The sequence below is a fragment of the Somniosus microcephalus genome, chromosome 15 (assembly GCF_052327205.1).
Source record: "Somniosus microcephalus isolate GS21.2 chromosome 15, FLI_Smic_1.0, whole genome shotgun sequence".
Taxonomy (NCBI): domain Eukaryota; kingdom Metazoa; phylum Chordata; class Chondrichthyes; order Squaliformes; family Somniosidae; genus Somniosus; species Somniosus microcephalus.
Window position 1 is genome coordinate 42,062,409 of NC_141001.1, and position 21,459 is coordinate 42,083,867.

The window sequence follows — 21,459 nt, forward strand, 5'->3', positions numbered from 1 at the left end:
ATATAAATGCAAGTTGTTGTTGCTTTGTTCCAAGAATGCCCCCCCCCCCCCTCCTTCCCTGTTGTCATCTCTGCTCTGCTTTCATTGCCCCTCCCCTCAGCAGGGGTAGCTTCCAGCTCGCTCGGCCTTGGCAACCCTGCTCTGTCTGATTCAGCTCCTCTCGGCTGACGCACACATCCATCCCTCTCCTTGTCTTCCTTGCTGCTGTCTGTGGAGCGCCCGAGTGCTCTGACCCCAAAGTTTGAAAAAATATTACCCATTTTTTTACTTGAATTCTCTAACATGGACAAATGTAAGATAGTGAGACCTGGGAAGGAAAATAAACGGGGAGAAAATAAAATAAATCTCTAGGTTACAGGACAACACGGGAGTTTTTTTAAATTGTGAAGGTTTTTAATGGATTGAATATTTCCTCGGGTTGTGTAATCAATGATGAGATCTCATCAATTTAAAATCCTCACGGATGGTGAGGAGAGCAGTTAGGAGAAATTTCTTTGCATAAGGTTGCTGGAGCATGGAATGCTTTGCACAAGGGTGTTTGAGACCGAGACCATTGCATCTTTTAGGAGAAAATTAGATAAGTATTTGATACAGAGGAAGATACAAGTCTATAGGGAGGGAGTAGGGTTAGGTTTGGATTGCTCTAACAAAGAGCATGCGCAAGCACGATGTGCTGAATGATTCCTGCTGTGCTGTAAACGTCTGTGGTACATTGACAGAGGGTTTGTAATTAGTGGCACAGACTGCCCAGAGATGCAGGTACTGTGAAAAATAATTACAAAATTGGATAGCTGTTTGAGGGAGTGACTAATAAACCAGCCAAATGGACTGCAGAGTCTTTTCTGCTCCTGTACTTTCCTGTATTCTTGTATACCACCCGTATCACATTGTTCAGAAACATCTCAAAATGCTTCACGTACCATGAATTGCTTTGAAGTGGAGTGATTTGCTGTTAATTAGACAAACATGGCAGCCATTCTGTACACAGTTGCCAACCAACATTAATGAGATGAATGCTAATCTGTTTTTGCTTGTGTTGGTCATGGGGAAAATGTTGGCCAAGACACCAGGTTAATGCCATGCTACAGCATCACTGCTGGTGGGAAGGTGTAATTACAGTGCGACAATTGCATGGGTAGTTTCCATTATAAATGTGGACAACGGAATTTATAATGGAAATATGAAAATAACAACAGAATGCACAACTATAAAATGGGGGTAGAAGTGCGTCTGCATGCCCAATTCAATTACCCCTGCCCTCTAATCCTACTTCACCTGAAGATTATATTTGGTCTTGACTCCCCTTGTGCAGTTGTAGGAGATTCACTACTAATATATTACAAATCACACATCTGTGTGCACAAAACCTTACTATGGTATGCTTTTGTTACACATTTGTAACAGCTTTTGCTATTTTAAATTCCTAGTTGCACATTTATAGTGAACCTTGGTGTGCTGTAATTGCACTGCCCCAGCAGCGATCGTGCTGTTGCACCTCCATTTTGTATTTCCAAATTCCTCGGCCTACTCCGGAGAAACTCCGATGAGCCAAACAACTCTACTCGGCTTCCCGAATTCCTCTAAGTTTTGTATATAACTATAAAAGTATAATTAATATAAAATCAAAGTGTTAGGTAAAAATAATATATGGCTCCAAAATACCGACAGAATTACTTCTGTGCACCCTGGTCCAATTATCCCCTGCCCTCTAATCCCACTTTACCTAAAGACCATACTTGGTCCTGATTCCTGTGTGCAGTGTCACAGGAAATTGACTAGTTATTAAGAAAAATATTTACACCACCTTGCATCCTGAATGTCCTAAAACATCCAGTTGCAGTCTCTGCACCTGTTGGAGGGATTTATATGTGAATAGAACAGGTGACTGCTGTTGAAGGGGTGCAGACAGTTTCAGTCACCATGAGTCATGTTGAAATAGTGCAGTGAGTGCTTAGAATCATAAAATATTACAGCACTAAAACAGGCCATTTGATCCATCAACTCTGGTGCGTTTCTCCACAAGCCACCTAAACTAATCCCATTCTCCTGCTCGCTCCCCATACCCTTTAATTTTCTTTTACAAGCAATTATCTAATTCCTTTTTAAAATAATTATGGACTCTGCTTCAACAATGTTTTATGGCAGAGAATTCCACATTTTAACCACTCTTTATAAAGAATTGTTTCAACCTCCCCGTTAATTCTTTTTGTGAATATCTTAAATTAGTACCCTCTTGTTAACATCCCAATGATCAGTGGAAACAATCTATCACTTTTACATTAGCAAAAACCTTAATTATGAAGATCTCTCCAGTCACCCCTTAATCTTCTCGGCTCTAGTGAAAAAAGGCCTAACCTATCTAGTCTCTCTCTATAAACTGTAACCCCTCATCCCTGGTAACATTCTAGTGAATCTACTCTGCACCTTTTCACTGCCTCCTTGTCCTTCATACAGTGGGGTGCACAGAACTATACACACTGTTCCAACTGTGCTCTAAGTTAGGTTTTGTACAAGTTCAGCGTTACCATCTTACTTTTGTATTATACGCTCTGAGATACAAAAGCAAGGATTCTGTTTGCTTTTTTTATGCCTTATCTACATGCGATGCCACCTTTAGTAATCTGTTAGTGAAGCGATTTTGTCTTCATTCGATTATTGGATTCTTTCTTGCTGGTGATAACATAGGATTAACATCAATTACCGTGCAAGTTCTATAGAATGCATATTAGTGTGGATATTTTCAACGCCTCAGAACAAGCAGAGACATGTATAGTTCAGGAATACCTTGGTCTGAATAGTTTGGTTGTTGCCATTGTGTTTCAATGGAGACCCATCTGCTGGGTCATTCAAAATATTTTACAGCGATATAAATCAAGCTATTCCAGTGAACTCACATCCTACATACCCTGTCCACCTGATGTATTTGAAAGAAATACAGTTTTGATATCGTCAAAGGACTTTAATGAAATATCTGTGACTGAGTTTATTCCATTGGGCAGTCAGTTTGAAGTCCGAGCTAGCCAGAGACTCGGTGGTAGTGTTTCACCACAAAATAAATTACAAGAATCATTTTTATGTTAAGGGTTGGTGCAGGAGAAGCTTCTTTGTTGTTTGGCATCGCGAGGAGAACAGTAAAGATTGTAACTACTGTAGACCTCCTGTTTGTACTATTGTTCATTAACCTGTTTAATGTTAGATACATTTTCCGTTGGTTCATAGCTTGAACCTCAGTCTGTTCGAGGACATTCAGTCTACCTACTGAAGATGACTGCGTGATGTATTTAGTAAGCTGGAGTACAGTGACAAGAATTCTCTGTTCAACCCCTGGGTTTTGCTGATCTTTGCTTGATATTGGGCAGGTACAGGCACACTGTCCATCAGGGACATGAGATAGACTTACAGGAGTGGCCAGTGCTGCTGAACCCAAGGAGAATATTAGCTTAGAAATCCAAATTATCTGTAATGATGTAACAAATGACCTGTATATCTGCACACACAATCCCCTTGCTCCCTTACACCATAAATGGTAAGATTTTAAGGGAGTATTTTCATTTCCTGTTCTTACTTGGAAAATGAACATTGAATTGCATCTACCACCTAACTGCCCATCCTGTTAGCATATTTCTGTCCTTCTGCAGCCTTCGACAATTTGCCATACCCTAAAATTTGGTGTTATCAGCAAATGTCATTATTGGTCAATAAATAAAACAGCCCCTGTAGAACACCACTCACCATTGCAAACAACTTCCTTTTATCCTGATCCTTTGCTTTCTGCCTTCTAACGTCTTCTCTTTGTGGTGACATCTCCCATAATTCTATGTGCTATTATATTTGTCATAAGTCTCTTAGGTGGTACCTTATCAAATGTTTTTCACAAACCCGTGTAAACTGCCTCCACTTCCATGGTTATTTCTTCAAGGAATTCTGTAAGATTGATTAACCACAAACCCATGTTTTAGAAATCTATTCTGATTGACCTTGATTAACTCGTGTTTCTGCAAGTGCTTAGTAATGTCATCCCATATTATGGACTTTAGTTGTTTACTAACAACTGAAATGAGGCTAACTGGCCTATAATTCCTGGGTACCCTTGTTTCCTTTGGAGAAGAGTGTCATATTTTCCCCTCTCCTGTCCTTTCCACAGAATTTGGTCAGGATCTTTGGATGTAAACCAACAAGTCCCAGTGATTTGTCTACCTTAAGTTTGAGTAATTTCTTTAGTACCATCTTTCTTTGATTAATATCCTCAACTAACTATTCTATACCACCTCAGATGGTTCCACAGTCCTAATAACCACCACCCTGAAAACAGACAAAGTACTTGTTTAGTATCTCTGCCATTCCGCCCGACTTTCCACTAGATGGCAGCACGGTGGCATAGTGGTTAGCACTGTTGCCTCACAGCGCCAGGGACCCAGGTTCAAATCCAGCCTCGGGTGACTGTGGAGTTTGCACATTCTCCCTGTGTTTGCGTGGGTTTCCTCCGGGTGCTCCGGTTTCCTCCCACAGTCCAAAGATGTGCGGGTTAGGTTGATTGGCCATGATAAAAATTGGCCCTTAGTGTTAGGGGGGATTAAATACGTGGGGTTACGGGGATAGGGCTTGTGTGGGATGGCTGTCGGTGTAGGGACCGGGTGCTAGGGTTTGGATGATCAGCCATGATCTCGTTGAATGGCGGAGCAGGCTCGAAGGGCCGAATGGCCTACTCCTGCTCCTATCTTCTATGTTTCTATGTAAGCTTGACCCCTTCATGTATTAGTCGCCTGAGCCCTACATTGACTTTCACCTCGCTACTAATACGTCTATAGAAAACCATTTTTGCTCCTTTTCTTTCATACTTCTTCACTGCCTTTCTATTCCTTTTTGTAGCTTTTCTTTGTTCTTTGTATTTTTCCTGACTTTCATTTTAATTCTCTGCTTGGTAAGCCCTGGTGAGAATGTTTGACTAATACTGCAGCAGTCAGTTGAAGTCCAGTGCACATAGCCTTGATGGTAAGACATCCTACAAGTTATTTATCTGTCTCTGAGAGCAGTGCTCTTTGTTTTCCAGGAGTTCTTTCTGAATGTGAAGGATATTTTGCGGACCCCAACAGATATCACAGGACAGTTTGAGAAGTGGCAGGAGCAAGAGCTGGCGCTCAATAACCGGTAAGTATTAACTCACACATTGGGGGTGGGCATGGATCAGAAGAGTGAGACAGTTCATGGAAGGGCATTTTGTAATCGTACACTCCTGGGAGGATAGATGTAATTAAACAGCTACTTCTCTATTGATTGCTCTGTGAATAAAGCACTGCATGGTGGGCACTGAACCATACAAACCTGGAAATCCCAGTTTTGATTCCCAGTTTGTGCTGTTAGCTGATCTCAGCCAGGGTAGCAGCTGTGGTGCAATAATTGGCCTCAGTGACCCTGCACAAGTGAGAGGAAAAATCAGCCAGAGCTCCTGCTTCTGGCCATTTCCCAGCGAGTCCTATGTGCCCTTGGAACCGTCTCCCAACAAGGAGTCTGCATCTTCAAGAGGAAGGCAGAAATCTGGGGTGATTTTACTAATTTTCTCTCTCCCTCTCCTGAATGGCGTATTATGATACTGCAGTTAGTACGCGAAATATAAAAAGGAACACATTCATTTGTTAAAATCCTTGGTGAATCATGGAATGCTTAAGTATTATGGATGGAGTCACATGATCCCTAATATGAAGTGGTTGCTGCACACCCAACTTCCAAATACACCATGCTGAAGATATTATTTCATAAGAGTATATTTGTATATTATATTAGTACAAATTAGGTTGGACCTCAATAATTTCCTGATGTCTGGGCACAAATATGCCCTGAACTAGAAAATTCCATTCACTTTGCTTCCAATTTCCACCCTTCCCTCACCTTCACATGGTCCATCTCTGACTCTTCCGTTCCTTTCCTCGACTTCTCTGTCTCCATCTCTGGGGATAGGCTATTGACAAACATTCACAATAAACCCACTGACTCCCACAGCTATCTGGACTAGGCTTCCTCCCACCCCGCTTCCTGTAAGGACTTTATTCCATTCTCCCAGTTTCTCCATCTCCGCCACATCTGCTCTGACGATGCCATCTTCCATATTAGTGCTTCCGACATGTCTTCCTTTTTTCCTCAACCGAGGATTCCCCTCTATCGTGGTTGACACGGCCCTTGACCATGTCCGTTCTATTTCCTGCACTTCTGCTCTCACCCTTTCCCCTCCCTCCCGGAACCACGATAGGGTTCACATTTCACCCCACCGGCCTCCACATTCAACGGATCATTTTCCGCCACCTCCAGCGTGATCCCACCACCAAACACATCTTCCCCTCCCCTCCCTTTTCAACATTAGAAGGGACCGTTCCCTCCTCTATCACCCCCAACACCCCTTCCCCTTCGCCCGGCACCTTCCCGTGCAAGCGCAGGAGATGTAACACCTGCCCTTTTACCTCCTCCCTTCCCACTGTCCAGGGCCCCAAACACTCCTTCCAGGTGAAACAGCGATTTACTTGTACTTCTTGCAATTTAGTATACTGTATTCGCTGCTCACGATGCGGTCTCCTCTACACTGGGGAGACCAAACGCTTTGTGGAACACCTCCATTCAATCCGTTAGGGTGACCCTGAGCTTCCAGTCGCATGTCACTTTAATTCTCCGCTCCACTCCCACTCTGACCTCTCCGTCCTCGGCCTATTACACTGTTCCAATGAAGCTCAATGTAAACTCGAGGAACAGCACCTCATCTTTCGATTAGGCACTTTACAGCCTTCTGGACTCAACATCGAGTTCAACAATTTCAGACCATAACCTCGGCCCATATCATTTTTTTTCTTTCTCTCACATGGCAGCTGTCGATCATTCTGCCATTGCCATTTACACTTCATCTAGAGTCATCGTTTATTTCTTAACTTGTCCCATTACCATCTCCTTTTGCCTTGCACCATCATCCCTTTTGTCTCTTCCATCCTATCACAGACCTTCCCTTTTGGTCTTTCCTCGCCTCCCCCCTTTCCCTGCCCCTACACTTGCTTAAAAACCTGTTACATCTCCAACTTTTTTCAGTTCTGATGAAGGGTCATTGACCTGAAACGTAAACTCTGTTTCTCTCTCGACAGATGCTGCTTGACCTGCTGAGTATTTCCAGCATTTTCTGTTTTTATTTCAGATTTCCAGCATCCACAGTATTTTGCTTTTATATTTGATTACAGTCTGTTTAGAAATGTATTTTTTTCCTATGCCCACATCCTTGGTCGAGGCAGGGGGTTTGGACACTGTAGACATCATTGCTACTTTGTGTTAAGTCTGTGTGTTATATTGAGAATTACTACACCGACCACGAGTAAACTTTAACAGGTCTTTACTGGTTGAAGGTCAGGGCGGAACTGCCCAATAAATCATTACACAGCACTTATATACCGGTGTGGTCACCGCCGGTATTACAGTATACAGCAGCCAAGATAAAGTAGTGCAACCCTTAAAATAGTTCTCTTAAAGGTGGAACGGTTACATACACTACAATCCTCCCTTTTTAGCTTAAACGTATATATTCCCCATTAAACATAATATAACATATATACACGACTTCATGTAAAAACAGTTCACATATTCAGTCTCTGAGGCGGCGCCTCCTGACTCGGTCCGGATAACGCCTCGGTGGTGTAGTAGTTTCTTGTTGCTGGGGTGACTCATCTAATAGTCCTTCACTGGACTTAACAGCTTGAACTTTCGTAACTGCAGAACCAGCATCGCTGACTTCTAAAGGCTCGAGTACCTTGGGACGTTTTTCTACTTCCAGCCTGATTTGGTTCAGTTCGGAGGGACCACGTGCGTGACAGCTCAAAGTAGCAGACTGCTTCTCTTCCACTGTAATGTTCGGTAGTTCTTTGACTACCTTTGACGGAGGCTCTTTAATAGTCAGCCTCGCCTCAGATTTTGATTTCCCTGCGATAAACTGCAGCAAGCCGGTCATCGTACAAGTTGTTTGTTTCCGAGTGAGACGATGAATAGTGCCACGATGCTCAATGTCCACATCTTCAGAAGCATGAAGAATTTCACCATTTAGTATCCATTTTGGAGGCTTCCTGTCCGCAACTGAAAGCTCACACTCAAGAATGGCATCACTTGGCTCTGTCACTTCCACATCACATATGGGTTTAATGATGGCAATTGATTGCTCTTCTACATATAACTTCGCTGTGCTTTGGTCATTTATGGCATCGCACATGTAGTTGCCTTTATCTTCAAAAGCGACATTATTAATAACGAGCTTCCTGTACACATCTTCACTCACAATCTCATATTTATTACTGGGATGAATCTCTTTGTCTTTGTAATACCACTTGACAGCAGCATTTGGCCTGGAAACCTTGCATTCGAAAATGACACGATGTTTCTCCATGCCAATCTTCTCTCTCAAGGGTGTCACAGATTTAACTGGCAATTCTTTAATTCGAAGCAAAGCTCTGGAAGTAGCGCTTTCAGCAACAAACTTGATCTCTGCAGCATCTTCAGTTTTTGCCTCTGCCACCAATTCCCTGAGTGGCTTATTACTGCTGACACTGCTCACAAAAGGGTGCTCTTTCTTCTTAGCTTTCAACTGATCGATGAATTTGACATATTCCCTTTCTTGTTCAGCTTTGATTCGTTTGGCCTCATCGCGCAGACGGTTTGTGTGTTCCTGTTCCATTTTCTCAATCAGCTGCTTCTGTTGTCTTTCCAGATTCTTCCACTCTGTGTCAAAGAACTTTTTCTTTGCATTCATCTCTTGCTCAAAACGGCGAATCATTTGTTCTAATTGCTGTTGTAATTTGAAATTGAGTTGAGTTCGAGCCCGGTGTTCCTCAGAAATGTGCATGTCTGTAGACTGGACAGACTCAGAATTCTCTGTCAAACTATGTTGTTGTTCAGTGGAATTCTGTTCTGATACTTTGTTCTCTCCTGAAGCATTTATGCTCTCCTTAGTTTTTCCATCATTAGACTGCAAGTCCATTTTAGACTTGTCTTTTGCACCTGGGCTGATCTTACCATCATCAGTTCCAGAGTCTGAGCTGATCCTGGGTAGGCGGCAATCTTCCTCGCCGTCAAAGAAACTGCACGGCTCGAGTCTTCCCTCGCGATCGGACGTGATGACAGTTCTGGTGAAGTTGTAGTAGTATTCCATATCCTCGTCAGAAGACGTGCTTGGATCATCGGCTCCGTCTACCTGCCCTTGAGTTGACTGCTCTCCTCTTTTCTTCCCCGAAGGATCTCGGTAGAATGGAAAATCCTCTTCACCATATGACTTGCCACCATCAAAGGGAGTCAACACGAAAAATGTAGTTGAGTGGGCCCGGGCACTGCGTCGGGGGTACCTCCTTTTGTTTGAATCATTATCCTGGGCTTTGTTCCCGTCACCATCCTCCTGTGAAGTCTGGTTTCCGCACTGCAGCACGTGCTTCTGAAACAGGTTTTTCACCCTTTGTTTGTAGACTTTGTTGCACGTTGGACACCTCAGGACTTCCCGCTCATTTTCTGGACTTTCCGTCATTGTTTTTAGGGGGTGCCAGTCCATATTTATTTTCCTGATCCACTCCCGTCCCAGAAGTGGTGGACCTCCCTCAGGTAGTACATATAAGTCCATTCCTTGGTGCTCTTTGCCCTTGTGTACCACCTTGACTTTTATCTTTCCGATGGGGTATACTCTTTGTCCCGTGTATGTCTTTAATACTATCTCCGTATCCCGTAGGGGAATATGTGTGAATAACCATTTGTAATCTTGCTTATTCATGACCGTCAACGCCGATCCGGTGTCCAATTCCATCTTCACTTGGACTCCCGCTATCTGCAGGGTGACCCAGATAGTTTGTCGGTCAGCTTCCTTACTCACATTGTGAATTCTCAGACTACCCAGTTCCTTGCTGTTGGAGTCTGAATCCGAATTCTGTTCATCCGAACTCTTCTCAGCCACCTTGTGTACCTTGCTGCACTTTTCCTGCGGTGACTTTTTGTTGCTGGTCTTCTTTCCTGACCGGCATACTTTAGCTATGTGACCAAGCTTGCCACATTTTCTACATTCCTGGTTTTTAAACCAGCATTGGTTCTGATCGTGTGTTGTCTTCCCACAACGATAACATTTCGTTGTACCCAAAGCCATTTGATCTACGCTGAGTACCGCTGCCTTCAGCTGCATTTCCGCAGTGCCTCTCGCTGCGGCTTCGTGCGATGCTGCAATAGAGACAGCCTTATCAAGTGTAAGATCATTCTCTTCAAGTAGCCGCTTTTGTGTTCCTTCTTTTGACAATCCGCACACGAATTTGTCTCTCAGTGCCTCTGTCAGTCCTTGCCCAAACTGACAGTATTTCGCTAGCTTACGCAGTTCAATTAAGTACTCCGCGTTGCTTTCCTCTTTCAGTTGCGTTCTCGCATAAAATTTAAATCGTTCCGCTAACATCAGCGGTGTGGGGTTCAAATGATCCTTCAGGACAGCAACAATATTAGCGAAAGTCTGATCCGCCGGTTTAGCTGCTAATAGAAGATGCTTCAATAGCCCGTATGTCTTCGCACCCATTGAGTTTAGTAAGGTTAATGCTTTATCTTCATCTGATATTTTATTTGCCTTACAATATATCTCTATGCGTTCTACATACGTGGCCCAATCTTCAACATCGGGATCGAAATCGTTGATGCTAACACGCTTAGGCATCTTCGCAACCTTCTTGAGAAACAAACGATTTTTTTTTTTTTTACAAAATGGTGGTTTCCCGCGCTTGTCTTCTTCCCCCGCCTCCGAAAATGGCAGCTTCCCGCATTTGCCTTTCTTCCCCGCTGGCTGTAATGGCGATTGCCGATTTGCTGCGTTCGCCCTCCCCAGCGGTTTTCAGATCGTGCCTCCCAGCCCCTCTTGCAGTCCGGTCCTTTTCTCCCCCCCCCCCCCCCCCCCCACCCCCGGCTGCGGCTGAGTTCTCCGCGGTTTTTTTTTTTTTAATTTTCTCCCGCGCCTTACGATCGTGCCTCCCAGCCCCTCTTGCAGTCCGGTCCTTTTCCCCCCCCCCCGGCTGCGGCTGAGTTCTCCGCGGTTTTCTTTATTTTCTCCCGCGCCTTACGATCGTCCCGGTCGCTACGCCTCGCGGCCTCGGTAGCTGCCCAGCCTTTTTCACCGGTCGCGGTCGAGCTCTCTCTCGACGCTGTTGCGCCTCCCAGCCCGCTTGTAGCCCGGTCTCTCACACCGGCTGCGTTCCCACTTGTAGCCCGGTCTCTCTCTCCGGCTGCGTTTGCATTCACCGCGGCTTCCGTGCCTTACGCTGCCCCAGTCTCAGCGCCCCTGGCCCCGACTTCTGTCCGGCTCTTTTCCCCGGCCGCGGTCGAGTTCTCCGCCCTTATATCCTCCGTTTTTTTTTTGTTATTTTCTCCCCTACTCACAGTCAACGTGGCCGACTTGCTGCTCGTCGCTGATCGGCTTACCCACCACCGTGATAGAAGGGATGATCACTGCCTGTTGCTGATGGAAGGCTTCGTGTCAGAATTCTTCCTTCCCTCTGCAGACTCGAGTCTTCTCTCAGCAGAATGATGAGGGCGGATGCCTCTTCTCGACGCCCGTTAAACTGCTTCGGATGTATCTCTGCCGCAGGGTAAGATCGTACTCGTCGCCACTGTTAAGTCTGTGTGTTATATTGAGAATTACTACACAGACCACAAGAGTAAACTTTAACAGGTCTTTACTGGTTGAAGGTCAGGGTGGAACTGCCCAATAAATCATTACACAGCACTTATATACCGGTGTGGTCACCGCCGGTATTACAGTATACAGCAGCCAAGATAAAGTAGTGCAACCCTTAAAATAGTTCTCTTAAAGGTGGAACGGTTACATACACTACACTTTGAACATTGCTGCCATGCCATGGCCATATGATGGGAGAATCATTGAAGGAGTGCAGGGATCCTTTCACAGCTGCTAGTCCCTCTGTCAACTAGACAGTCTGGCCTGGATTGACGAGCATTACCCTGGTAAAAGTTCAAACCTGATGTTAATTGAACTTAAGAACATCAGAAATAGGAGTAGGCCATTTGGCCCTTTGAGCCTGTTCCGCCATTCAATAAGATCATGGCTGATCTTCTACCTCATCTCCACTTTCCTGCACTATCCCCATATCCCTTGATTCCCTTAATATTCAAAAATCTATCGATCTCTGTCTTGAATATACTCAACGACTGAGCCTCCACAGCCATCTGGGGTAGAGAATTCCAAAGATTCACCATCCTCTGAGTGAAGAAATTTCTCCTCATTTCAGTCTTAAATGGCCGACCCCTTATTCTGAGACTGTGACCTCTGCTTCTAAACTCCCCAGCCAGGGGAAACATCCTCCCTGCATCTACCGTGTCAAGCCCTGTTAGAATTTTGTATGTTTCAATGAGATCACCTCTCATTCTTCTAAACTCTAGAGAATATAGGCCTCATCTACTCAATCTCTCCTCATAGGACAATCCCACCATCCCAGGAACCAGTCTGGTGAACCTTCATTGCACTCCCTCTATGGCAAGTATATCCTTCTTTAGGTAAGAAGACCAAAACTGTACGCAATACATAGAAACATAGAAGATAGGAGCAGGAGTAGGCATTCGGCCCCTCGAGCCTGCTCCGCCATTTAATGAGATCATGGCAGATCATCCAAATTCAGCACCCTGTCCCTGCTTTCTCCCCATATCCCTTTAGCCTTAAGAAATATATCTAACTCATTCTTGAATATATTTAATGAATTGGCCTCAACTGCCTTCTGTGGTAGAGAATTCCACAGGTTCACCATTCTCTGGGTGAAGAAATTCCTCCTCATCTCTGTCCTAAATGGCTTACCCCTTATCCTTAGACTGTGACCCCTGGTTCTGGACTCCCCTGCCATCGGAAACATCTTTCCTGCATCTAGTCTGTCTAGTCCTGTTAGAATTTTATAAGTTTCAATGAGATCCCCTCTCATTCTTCTAAACTCCAGCGACTATAAGCCCAATCGACCCAATCTCTCCTCATATGTCATTCCTGCCATCCCAGGTATCAGCCTGGTGAATCTTCGCTGCACTCCCTCCATGGCAAGAACATCCTCAGATAAGGCAACCAAAACGGCACACAATACTAAGATGTGGTCTCACCAAGGCCCTGTACAACTGCAGCAAGACATCCTTGTTCCTGTACTCGAATCCTCTCGCTATGAAGGCCAACATACCATTTGCCTTCTTAACTGCCTGCTGCACCTGCATGCTTACCTTCAGCGACTAGTGCACAAGGACACCCAGGTCTCGTTGCACTTCCCCTTCTCCCAATCTATTGCCGTTCAGATAATAATCTGCCTTCCTGTTTTTGCCACCAAAGTGGATAACCTCACATTTATCCACATTATACTGCATCTGCCATGCATCTGCCCAATCACCTAATCTGCCCAATCACCTAACCTGTCCAAATCATACTGGAGTTTCTCTGCATCCTCCTCACAGCACACACGCCCACCCAGCTTTGTGTCATCTGCAAACTTGGAGATATTACATCTAGTTCCCTCGTCTAGATCATTTAATATATATTGTGAATAGCTGGGGTCCTAGTACCGATCCCTGCGGTACCCCACTAGTCACTGCCTGCCACTCGAGAAAGACCCGTTTATTCCAACTCTTTGCTTCCTGTCTGCCAACCAGTTCTCTATCCAAGTCAGTACCTTACCCCCAATCCCATGTGCTTTAACTTTGCACGCTAATCTCTTATGTGGGACCTTATCGAAAGCCTTCTGAAAGTCCAAATACACCACATCCACTGGTTCTCCCATATCTATTCTACCAGTTACATCCTCAAAAAATTCCAGTAGATTAGTCGAGCACGATTTACCATTTGTAAATCCACGTTGACTTTGTCCGATCCTGTCACTGTTTTCCAAGTGCTCTGCTATTACATCTTTTATAATGGACTCTAGCATTTTCCCCCAAACTGATGTCAGGCTTACTGGTCTATAATTCCCCGTTTTCTCTCTACCACCTTTTTTAAATAGTGGGGTTACATTAGCTACCCTCCAATCCATGGGAACTGTGCCAGAGTCTATAGAATTTTGGAAGATGACCAGCAACGCAACTACTATTTCTAAGGCCACTTCCTTAAGTACCCTAGGATGTAGATTATCAGGCCCTGGGGATTTATCGGCCTTCAATCCTGTCAATTTCCCTAACACCATTTCCCTACAAATACTGATTTCATTCAGTTCCTCCCTCTCATTAGACCCTATGTTCCCCGACATCTCTGGGAGGTTATTTGTGTCCTCTGTGAAGACAGAACCAAAGTGTGTATTTAATTGGCCAGCCCATTTCTTTGTTCCCCATTATAAATTCCCCTGATTCTGACTGCAAGGGACCTACGCTTGACTTCACCAATCTTTTTCACTTCACATATCTATAGAAGCTTTTACAGTCAGTTTTTATGTTCCCTGCAAGCTTACTCTCATAATCTATTTTCCCTCTCTTAATTAATCCTTTTGTCCTCCTTTGCTGAATACTCCAGGTGTTGTCTCACCAGGGCCATATATAATTGCAGTAAGATGTTTTTACTCTTATATTAAAATCCTCTTGTAATAAAGGCCAACATACCATTTGCTTTCCTAATTGCTTGCTGTACCTGCATGTTAACTTTTAGTGATTCGTGTAAAGGACACCCAGATCTCTCTGAACACCAATATTTCCCAATTTCTCACCATTTAAAAAATACTCTGCTTTTCTATTTTTCCTACCAAAGTGGATAACTTCACATTTCTCCACATCATATTCCATTTGCCATGTTCTTGCCCATTCACTTAGCCTGTCTATATCCCCTTGAAGCCTCCTTGCATCGTCCCAACAACTTACATTCCCACCCAGCTTTGTATCATCAGCAAACTTGGATATATTACATTTGGTCCCCTCATCCAAATCATTGATGTAGATTGTTAATAGCTGAGGCCCAAGCACTGATCCTTGCAGTACCCCACTAGTTACAGCCTGCCAACCCGAAAATGACCCGTTTTTTCCTACTCTCTGGTTTCTGTCCATTAATCAATCCTCAATCCATGCTAGTATATTACCCCCAATCCCATGAGCCCTAATTTTGTTTAATAACCTCTTGTGTGGCACCTTATCGAATGCCTTCTGAAAATCCAAATACACCACATCCATTGGTTCCCCCTTATCTATTCTGCTAGTTACAACCTCAAAAAACTCTACAGATTCGTCAAACATGATTTCCCTTTCATAAATCCGTGTTGACTCTGCCCAATCCTGTTATTATTTTCTAAGTGCCCTGTTACCAAGTCCTTAAAAATAGATTCTAGCATTTTCCCTACTACTGATGTCAGGCTAACTGGTCTGTAGTTCCCCGTTTTTTCTCTCCCTTTTAAATAGTGGGGTTACATTTGCTACCTTCCAATCCGTGGGAATCGTTTCAGAATCTATGGAATTTTGTAAAAGGACAACCAATGCATCCACTATCTCTATAGCCACCTCTTTCAAAACCCTAGAATGTAGGCCATCAGGTCCGGGGGACTTATCGGCTTTCAGTCCCATTAATTTCTCCAGTGCTAATTTTTTAATTTTTTTTTACCAATACTAATTTCTTTGAGTTCCTCATTCTCGCTAGAAGGTTTTTGCGTCTTCTTCCGTGAAGACAAACACACCGGGCTGGATTTTGTCGTTGGGGGTGGGACTGCTGGTTTTCGGGTTTTAGTCCCGCCCCCAACGACATCTGGCCAACCCACGCTATTTTCCCTTGATTAACCTTGTTAAGCCCGCCCTGCGAGCTTAGCCGGCCAGTTAAGGGAAAACCAGTGACCGAGGACGTCAGCATATGACGTTTCATCTATCAGAGATTTTTGACAGATGAATTGTCAGCGTTTGACAGCTTTGAGAAGCTGTCAAACACTGACAATCTCTGTTCTAAGGTGAGAATGCAGCAGCCATTCTGTCATCTTTGCCGTGGAGGTGAGGCACCTCCGGATCCCCAAGGGTTGAAGCCTGCAGGAAGAAACAACGGTAAGTAAACTTTTTCTAACACTTTACACTCACCTCTCATACTTACCTCTCCACACTTGCACCCGTCACTCACCTCCACAGTGCACTTTCAATCCCTCTCACCCCCACTGACCCTGGCGAGGTTCGCAGCCGTCGGGAAGACCATACTTACAGGGGTAAAATGGTGATAATCCTCTTAACCTGCTAACAGGCAGTTAAATGGCCGTAATCCCCTTCCCGCCTTGAGGAGACGGGTCCCTGTGTGACTTGGGGACCCACCTCCCGGGAAGATGGCACGGAGGCGGGTTGGGAGCGGGTTCGGTACCTGCTCCCAGTTTCTGCTATTTTCCCGGCAGTCCCGCCTCCCCAGGGCTGGCAAAATTCCCCCCAAAGTATTTGTTTAATTTCTCTGCCATTTCCTTATTCTCCATTATAATTTCTCCAGTCTCAGCCTGTAAGGGACCCACATTTACTTTTGATAATCTTTTCCTTTTTACATACCTGTAGAAGCTTTTACAGTCTGTTTTTATGTCTCTCGCTAGTTTACTCTCATATTCTATTTTCCCTTTATCAATTTCTTGGCCCTCTGCTGAATTCTAAAATCCTCTCAATCTTCAGGCTTACTACTACTTTTGGCAACATTATAAGCCTCTTCCTTTGATCTAATACTATGTTTAACTTCTCTTGTTAGCCACGGTTGGACCACTTTTCCTGTGGTGTTTTTGTGCCTTAAAGGAATGTATATTTGTTGTAAATTATGTATTAATTCTTTAAATGCTAGCCATTGCTTGTCTACCGTCATACCTTTTAATGTAGTTTCCCAATCTACCTTAGCCAACTCGCCCCTCATATCTACGTAGTTTGCTTTGATTAGATTTAAGATTTAACTACATCACTTTCAAACTCAATATAAAATTCTATCACATTATGGACATGCTTCCCTAAAGGCCCATTTACTACAAGGTTATTAATTAACCATTTCTCATTGCACAATACTAGATCTAAAATAGCCTGTTCCCTAGTTGGTTCCTTAACATACTGATCTAGAAAACTATCTTGCATACATTCCATGAATTCGTCCTCCACACGGTTGCTGCAAATTTGGTTTGCCCAGTCTATATGTAGATTGAAGTCCCCCATGATTACTGTATTACGCTTGTTACATGCGCCTCTAATTTCCTGATTTATACCCTGCCCTATATTACAACTACTATTTGGGGGCTTATAAACAACTCCCACCAATGTTTTCTGCCCCTTACTGTTTCTTCGCTTCACCCAAATGGTTTTACTTCTTGATTTTCGGAGCTAAGATCCTTTCTCTCTCCTGTCTTTATCCCATCCTTTATTATCAGGGCTACCCCTCTTTTTCCATTTTACCTATCTCTTCTAAAAGTTAAGTATCCTGGAATATTTAGTTCCCAACCTTGGCCACTTTGCAACCACGTCTCTGTTATGGCTATTAGATCAAACCTGTTAATTTCTATCTGCGCAATTAATTCAGCTATTTTCTTGCGAATGATTCACGCATTCCGATATAGTGCCTTTAGCTTTGACTTATTTCTATTTTTCCCTGATGTCACCTTAGTCACTGATGCCTTTTTACCTTTGTTACTCTCTCTCTGTCCCTTCCTGACCCACTCTGCTTATTTTTACCCAAAACTCTGCTCTAGAGTCTTGACATTTCTCTTGCTGCTTTTAAATTTACTCCTTCCTGAATCCTCCTACCCCCCCCCCCCCCCCACCCCTTCATTAGTTTAAAGCCCTGTCTACTGCCCTAGTTATTCGGTTCATCAGGACTCTGGTCCTAGCCTGGTTTAATTGGAGCCCGTCCCAACGGAACAGCTCCCTCTTTCCCCAGTACTGGTGCCAGTGGCCCATGAACTGAAACCCCTTCCTCCCACACCACTCTTTGAGCCATGCATTGAAACCTCTAATCTGTTTGTTCTTATGCCAATTTGTGCATGGCTCAATCCAGAGATGATTATCTTTTGAGGTTCTGCTTTTTAATTTGGATCCCAGCTCCTCAAACTCCCTCAGCAGAACCTCATTCCTAGTTCTACCTATGTCATTGGTTCCTACGTGGACCACGACAACTGGATCCTCCCCCTCCCACTCCAAGTTCTTCTCCAGCCGCGAGATGATGTCTTTAACCCTGACACCGGGCAGGTAACACAACCTTCAAAACTCTCGGTCGCGGCTGCAGAGAACAGTATCTATCCCCCTGACTATACTGTCCCCTACCACAATGTAGCTCAAATTGATGGGTTGAAAGGCTCCGCCCTCTGCCAGTCAAATATTTCCTAATTGGAAAAGAATTTGAGGCCCTTTCAAAAAAGGTTTTTGTTCATAATACCAGTAAATGGCTGAATAATAAACCCTTTTATTGATTCTGGATATTTAAGGGTCAGTAAAGTCAATTTTTACTGTGAATTTTAAAACTCAGGTTTTCCTTTGTTTATTTTGTGAGAAAATCAGGGGGGGAAATTGGACCCTGAAAAATCCAGGTAAATTCAGAGAAATTCTGTTTTATTTTGAACTTCACTAAAAATAAGCAAAGGTTCTACATGACAACCTAAAATTATTTACACAGACACCTCTTTTATGGGCTTAACCCCTAAATATTTTTTAAAATTTAAAGTGAAAGTGAAGAAACTTTGTGTATTATTGTGGCTCTAGCCACTTACTTGTCACTAGAATGATGGGGTAATAAAACTTGTTGGTGATTATGCACAGGAAGCAATGATGCTTTTAGTAAACAATACCTTGGTGTGTTACCCGAGTTAGCTTTTGATTGATTGAACTCGGTCTTCAGTAAAGAAAAATAAGACACCTTGGTCGAAATACTAAATGTCCTCATTACTTCATTACCCCCCTCCCACTGGGACAGGTTCCTTGAGTGCTGCCTGTGCGTCACGCGTGAAAACCGTGATTATATTTTAATCTACAGGAAACTTTCTGTTATCCGGCACGGACGGGACCGACGTGGTGCCGGTTCATCAACAATTCCGGATAACCGAACACTATAGTAAAAGATACGGAACTCAGAGCTCCGTATAAAGCAACAAACCCTGTTGCACAGCTTCAGAACAATCGGCACAAGTTGCAAGCGTCTCTGTAGCTTAGCAACAGCTGCAGCTACACCCTTGCACAGCAACAAATGGAGTAATAAAAGTTACCTGAACCTACTCCTGAATTTTGCCAGTTAACCAACATTTCTGGTTATTTAGGGGCCGGTTAATCGAAAGTTTCCTGTAAATGGGAAAGTGCATCAATGTTCTTGCCCTGGGAAGCAATGCAACGCTCAACATTCTTGTAGCATATTGAATTTGACCAAACTAAGGGATTATATCGTCAGTGTCATCTTATACAAGTAACTTTTGCAGCAGCCAGCAACAACTTGCCTTTACCATAGAAAAACATCAAAGGCGCTTCACGGCAGCGTAATCAGAAAAATGGACGCTAAGCCAAAGGTGATATTGGGAGGGGTTACCATAAGCTTGGTAAAATGAAGTGGGTTTTAAAAAGGATTTTAAAGGAGGAGAGAGAGGTGGAGAGGCGAAGGGGTGTAGGGAGGGAATTCCAGAGCATGGGGCCCAGATGGCTGAAGGCATTGGGTAAACTGGAGTGGTGGGGTGTGCACAAGAGGCTAGAGACAGAGGAACTGAGAGTTCGGAGGAAGTTGGATATTCATGTAATAAGCAGTTCATGAAGGGTTACACAGGAAAAACAGCCAGATGAGATCCTTGGTAAACTTCCTTGCAGAACTTGGGATAAAACAAATCCTTTTCAGAAATGATTGTTTGGTCCCATAGTGAACCGACAGAATATAATCTTCGCTGGATTTATGTAGGTGTATGCCTGTGGAGTCACATTCCACCTCCTAGCCAGACAAAACCGAACCAAGCAATATTTGCTAATTCTGTGACATTTATAATAACATCAACAACTTGCATTTATATAGTGCCTTTAACGTAGAAGAAGTCCCAAGATACTTGACAGAGGTGTAATAATTAGAAATAAATGGATACCAAGCCAAAGAAGATGATATTCGGAGTGGCCAAAAGCTTGGTCAAAAAGTTTGGTTTCAAGGAATGTCTTAAAGGAGGAGAGAGAGGTGGAGAGGTGGAGGGGCTTCGGCAGGGAATTCCAGTGTGAAGGCACGGCCATCAATGGTGGTACCTGGAGGCAACGTAGATCATGAAGAACCGGTGATAGGTGAGCAAGATTTGGTGCACAGTGAGATAAGAGCAGCAGAGTTTCAGAAAAACTGAAGTTTATGCAGGGTGGAAAATGGCAGGCCATTGAGGAGAGCACTGGAATAGTCTAGTCTGGAGGTGATTATAGGCATGGAGGAGGGTGTCAGCAGCAGATGGGCTGAAGCAGGGGTGGAGGTGAGTGATGTTACGAAGGTGGAAGGATATAGAGTCAGAAGCGCAGCTCGAATAGGATGCTGGGGCTGCAGCACTGGTTCAGCCTGAGACAATGGCCAGGAAGGAGGATAGAGTTTCTGGCGGAGGCCAAAGACAACTGCTTTGGTCTTCCCAATGATAAACTGGAGGAAATTGCAGCTCAACCAAGACTGGATGTCGGACAAACAATATAGAGGAACTGGAGGGATTGAGAGAGGTGGTGCAATAACCATAATTTCCCTTTTCATCTAACGGCAGTGCATCCTGATCAGATTTACAAAGTGAATTACACAAGACAACGAGCTAACAGTCACAGAATCATAGAAGTTTACAACACAGAAGGAGGCCAGTCAGCCCTTTGTGTCTGTGCCTACTGCCACTTTCCAGCTCTTGGTCTGTAGCCTTGCAGGTCACGGCACTTCAAGTGCACATCCAAGCACTTTTTAAATGCGATGAGGGTTTCTGCCTCTACCACCCTTTAAGGCAGTGAGTTCCAGACCCCCACCGCCAGTCTGTATGTGATGGCAGTCATTTGAATAGTAATCAGGAAGTTTCTGAGTGGGACAGTACCACAACAGCTTTGTAATTAAAATATTAGCATGTTGTGGAAGCTTTGTGGATTACTGTGGACCTTTGTCTCTGTAGTCAATATGTGGGCTTGTAAATGAATGTGTAGCCCTAGAGTGGCATTTAAAAAAAAAAAAAAAAAAAACTTTTAAACCAGACAAACAATGAAGAAAATTAAGAAACCATTCCATCTGTCATCACCATTGCTTCCCAGTTTTATTTGGGTTAAGAAATTGTCCCATTGTTTTATCCACCAGTACACATCAGAACTGAATTTCCACTGTGGTATTCAGAGGTCTGAATTATGTCTCTCACCAACAGGCCCGATTTCCTAAGCCTTTCCTCGTAATTCAAGTTCTTGGTACTCCAGTAGTGTCTCAATACTTGAAAAATCTTAGTCATTACGGCACAAAAGGAGGCCATTTGGCCCATCGAGTCCGTGCTGGCTCTCTGTAGAGCAATCCAGTCAGTCCCATTCCCCCGCTCTATCCCTGTAGCC

At 43.9% G+C, this 21,459-nt stretch overlaps 1 protein-coding gene across 7 annotated transcripts in view; it reads left to right on the plus strand.

The window, feature by feature from the left end:
• cars1 (cysteinyl-tRNA synthetase 1) overlaps positions 1-21,459 on the plus strand; it is a 124,455-nt gene that overhangs the window by 55,621 nt on the left and 47,375 nt on the right. For all 7 annotated transcript variants that reach the window (XR_015080970.1, XM_086007676.1, XM_086007673.1 and 4 more), the window contains one exon: positions 5,051-5,148. Coding sequence is in view for 6 of the 7 variants with exons in the window: in XM_086007676.1 (XP_085863802.1) it covers positions 5,051-5,148 (98 nt within the window). In the remaining variant the exon portion in view is untranslated. The remainder of the gene's footprint in view (positions 1-5,050; positions 5,149-21,459) is intronic.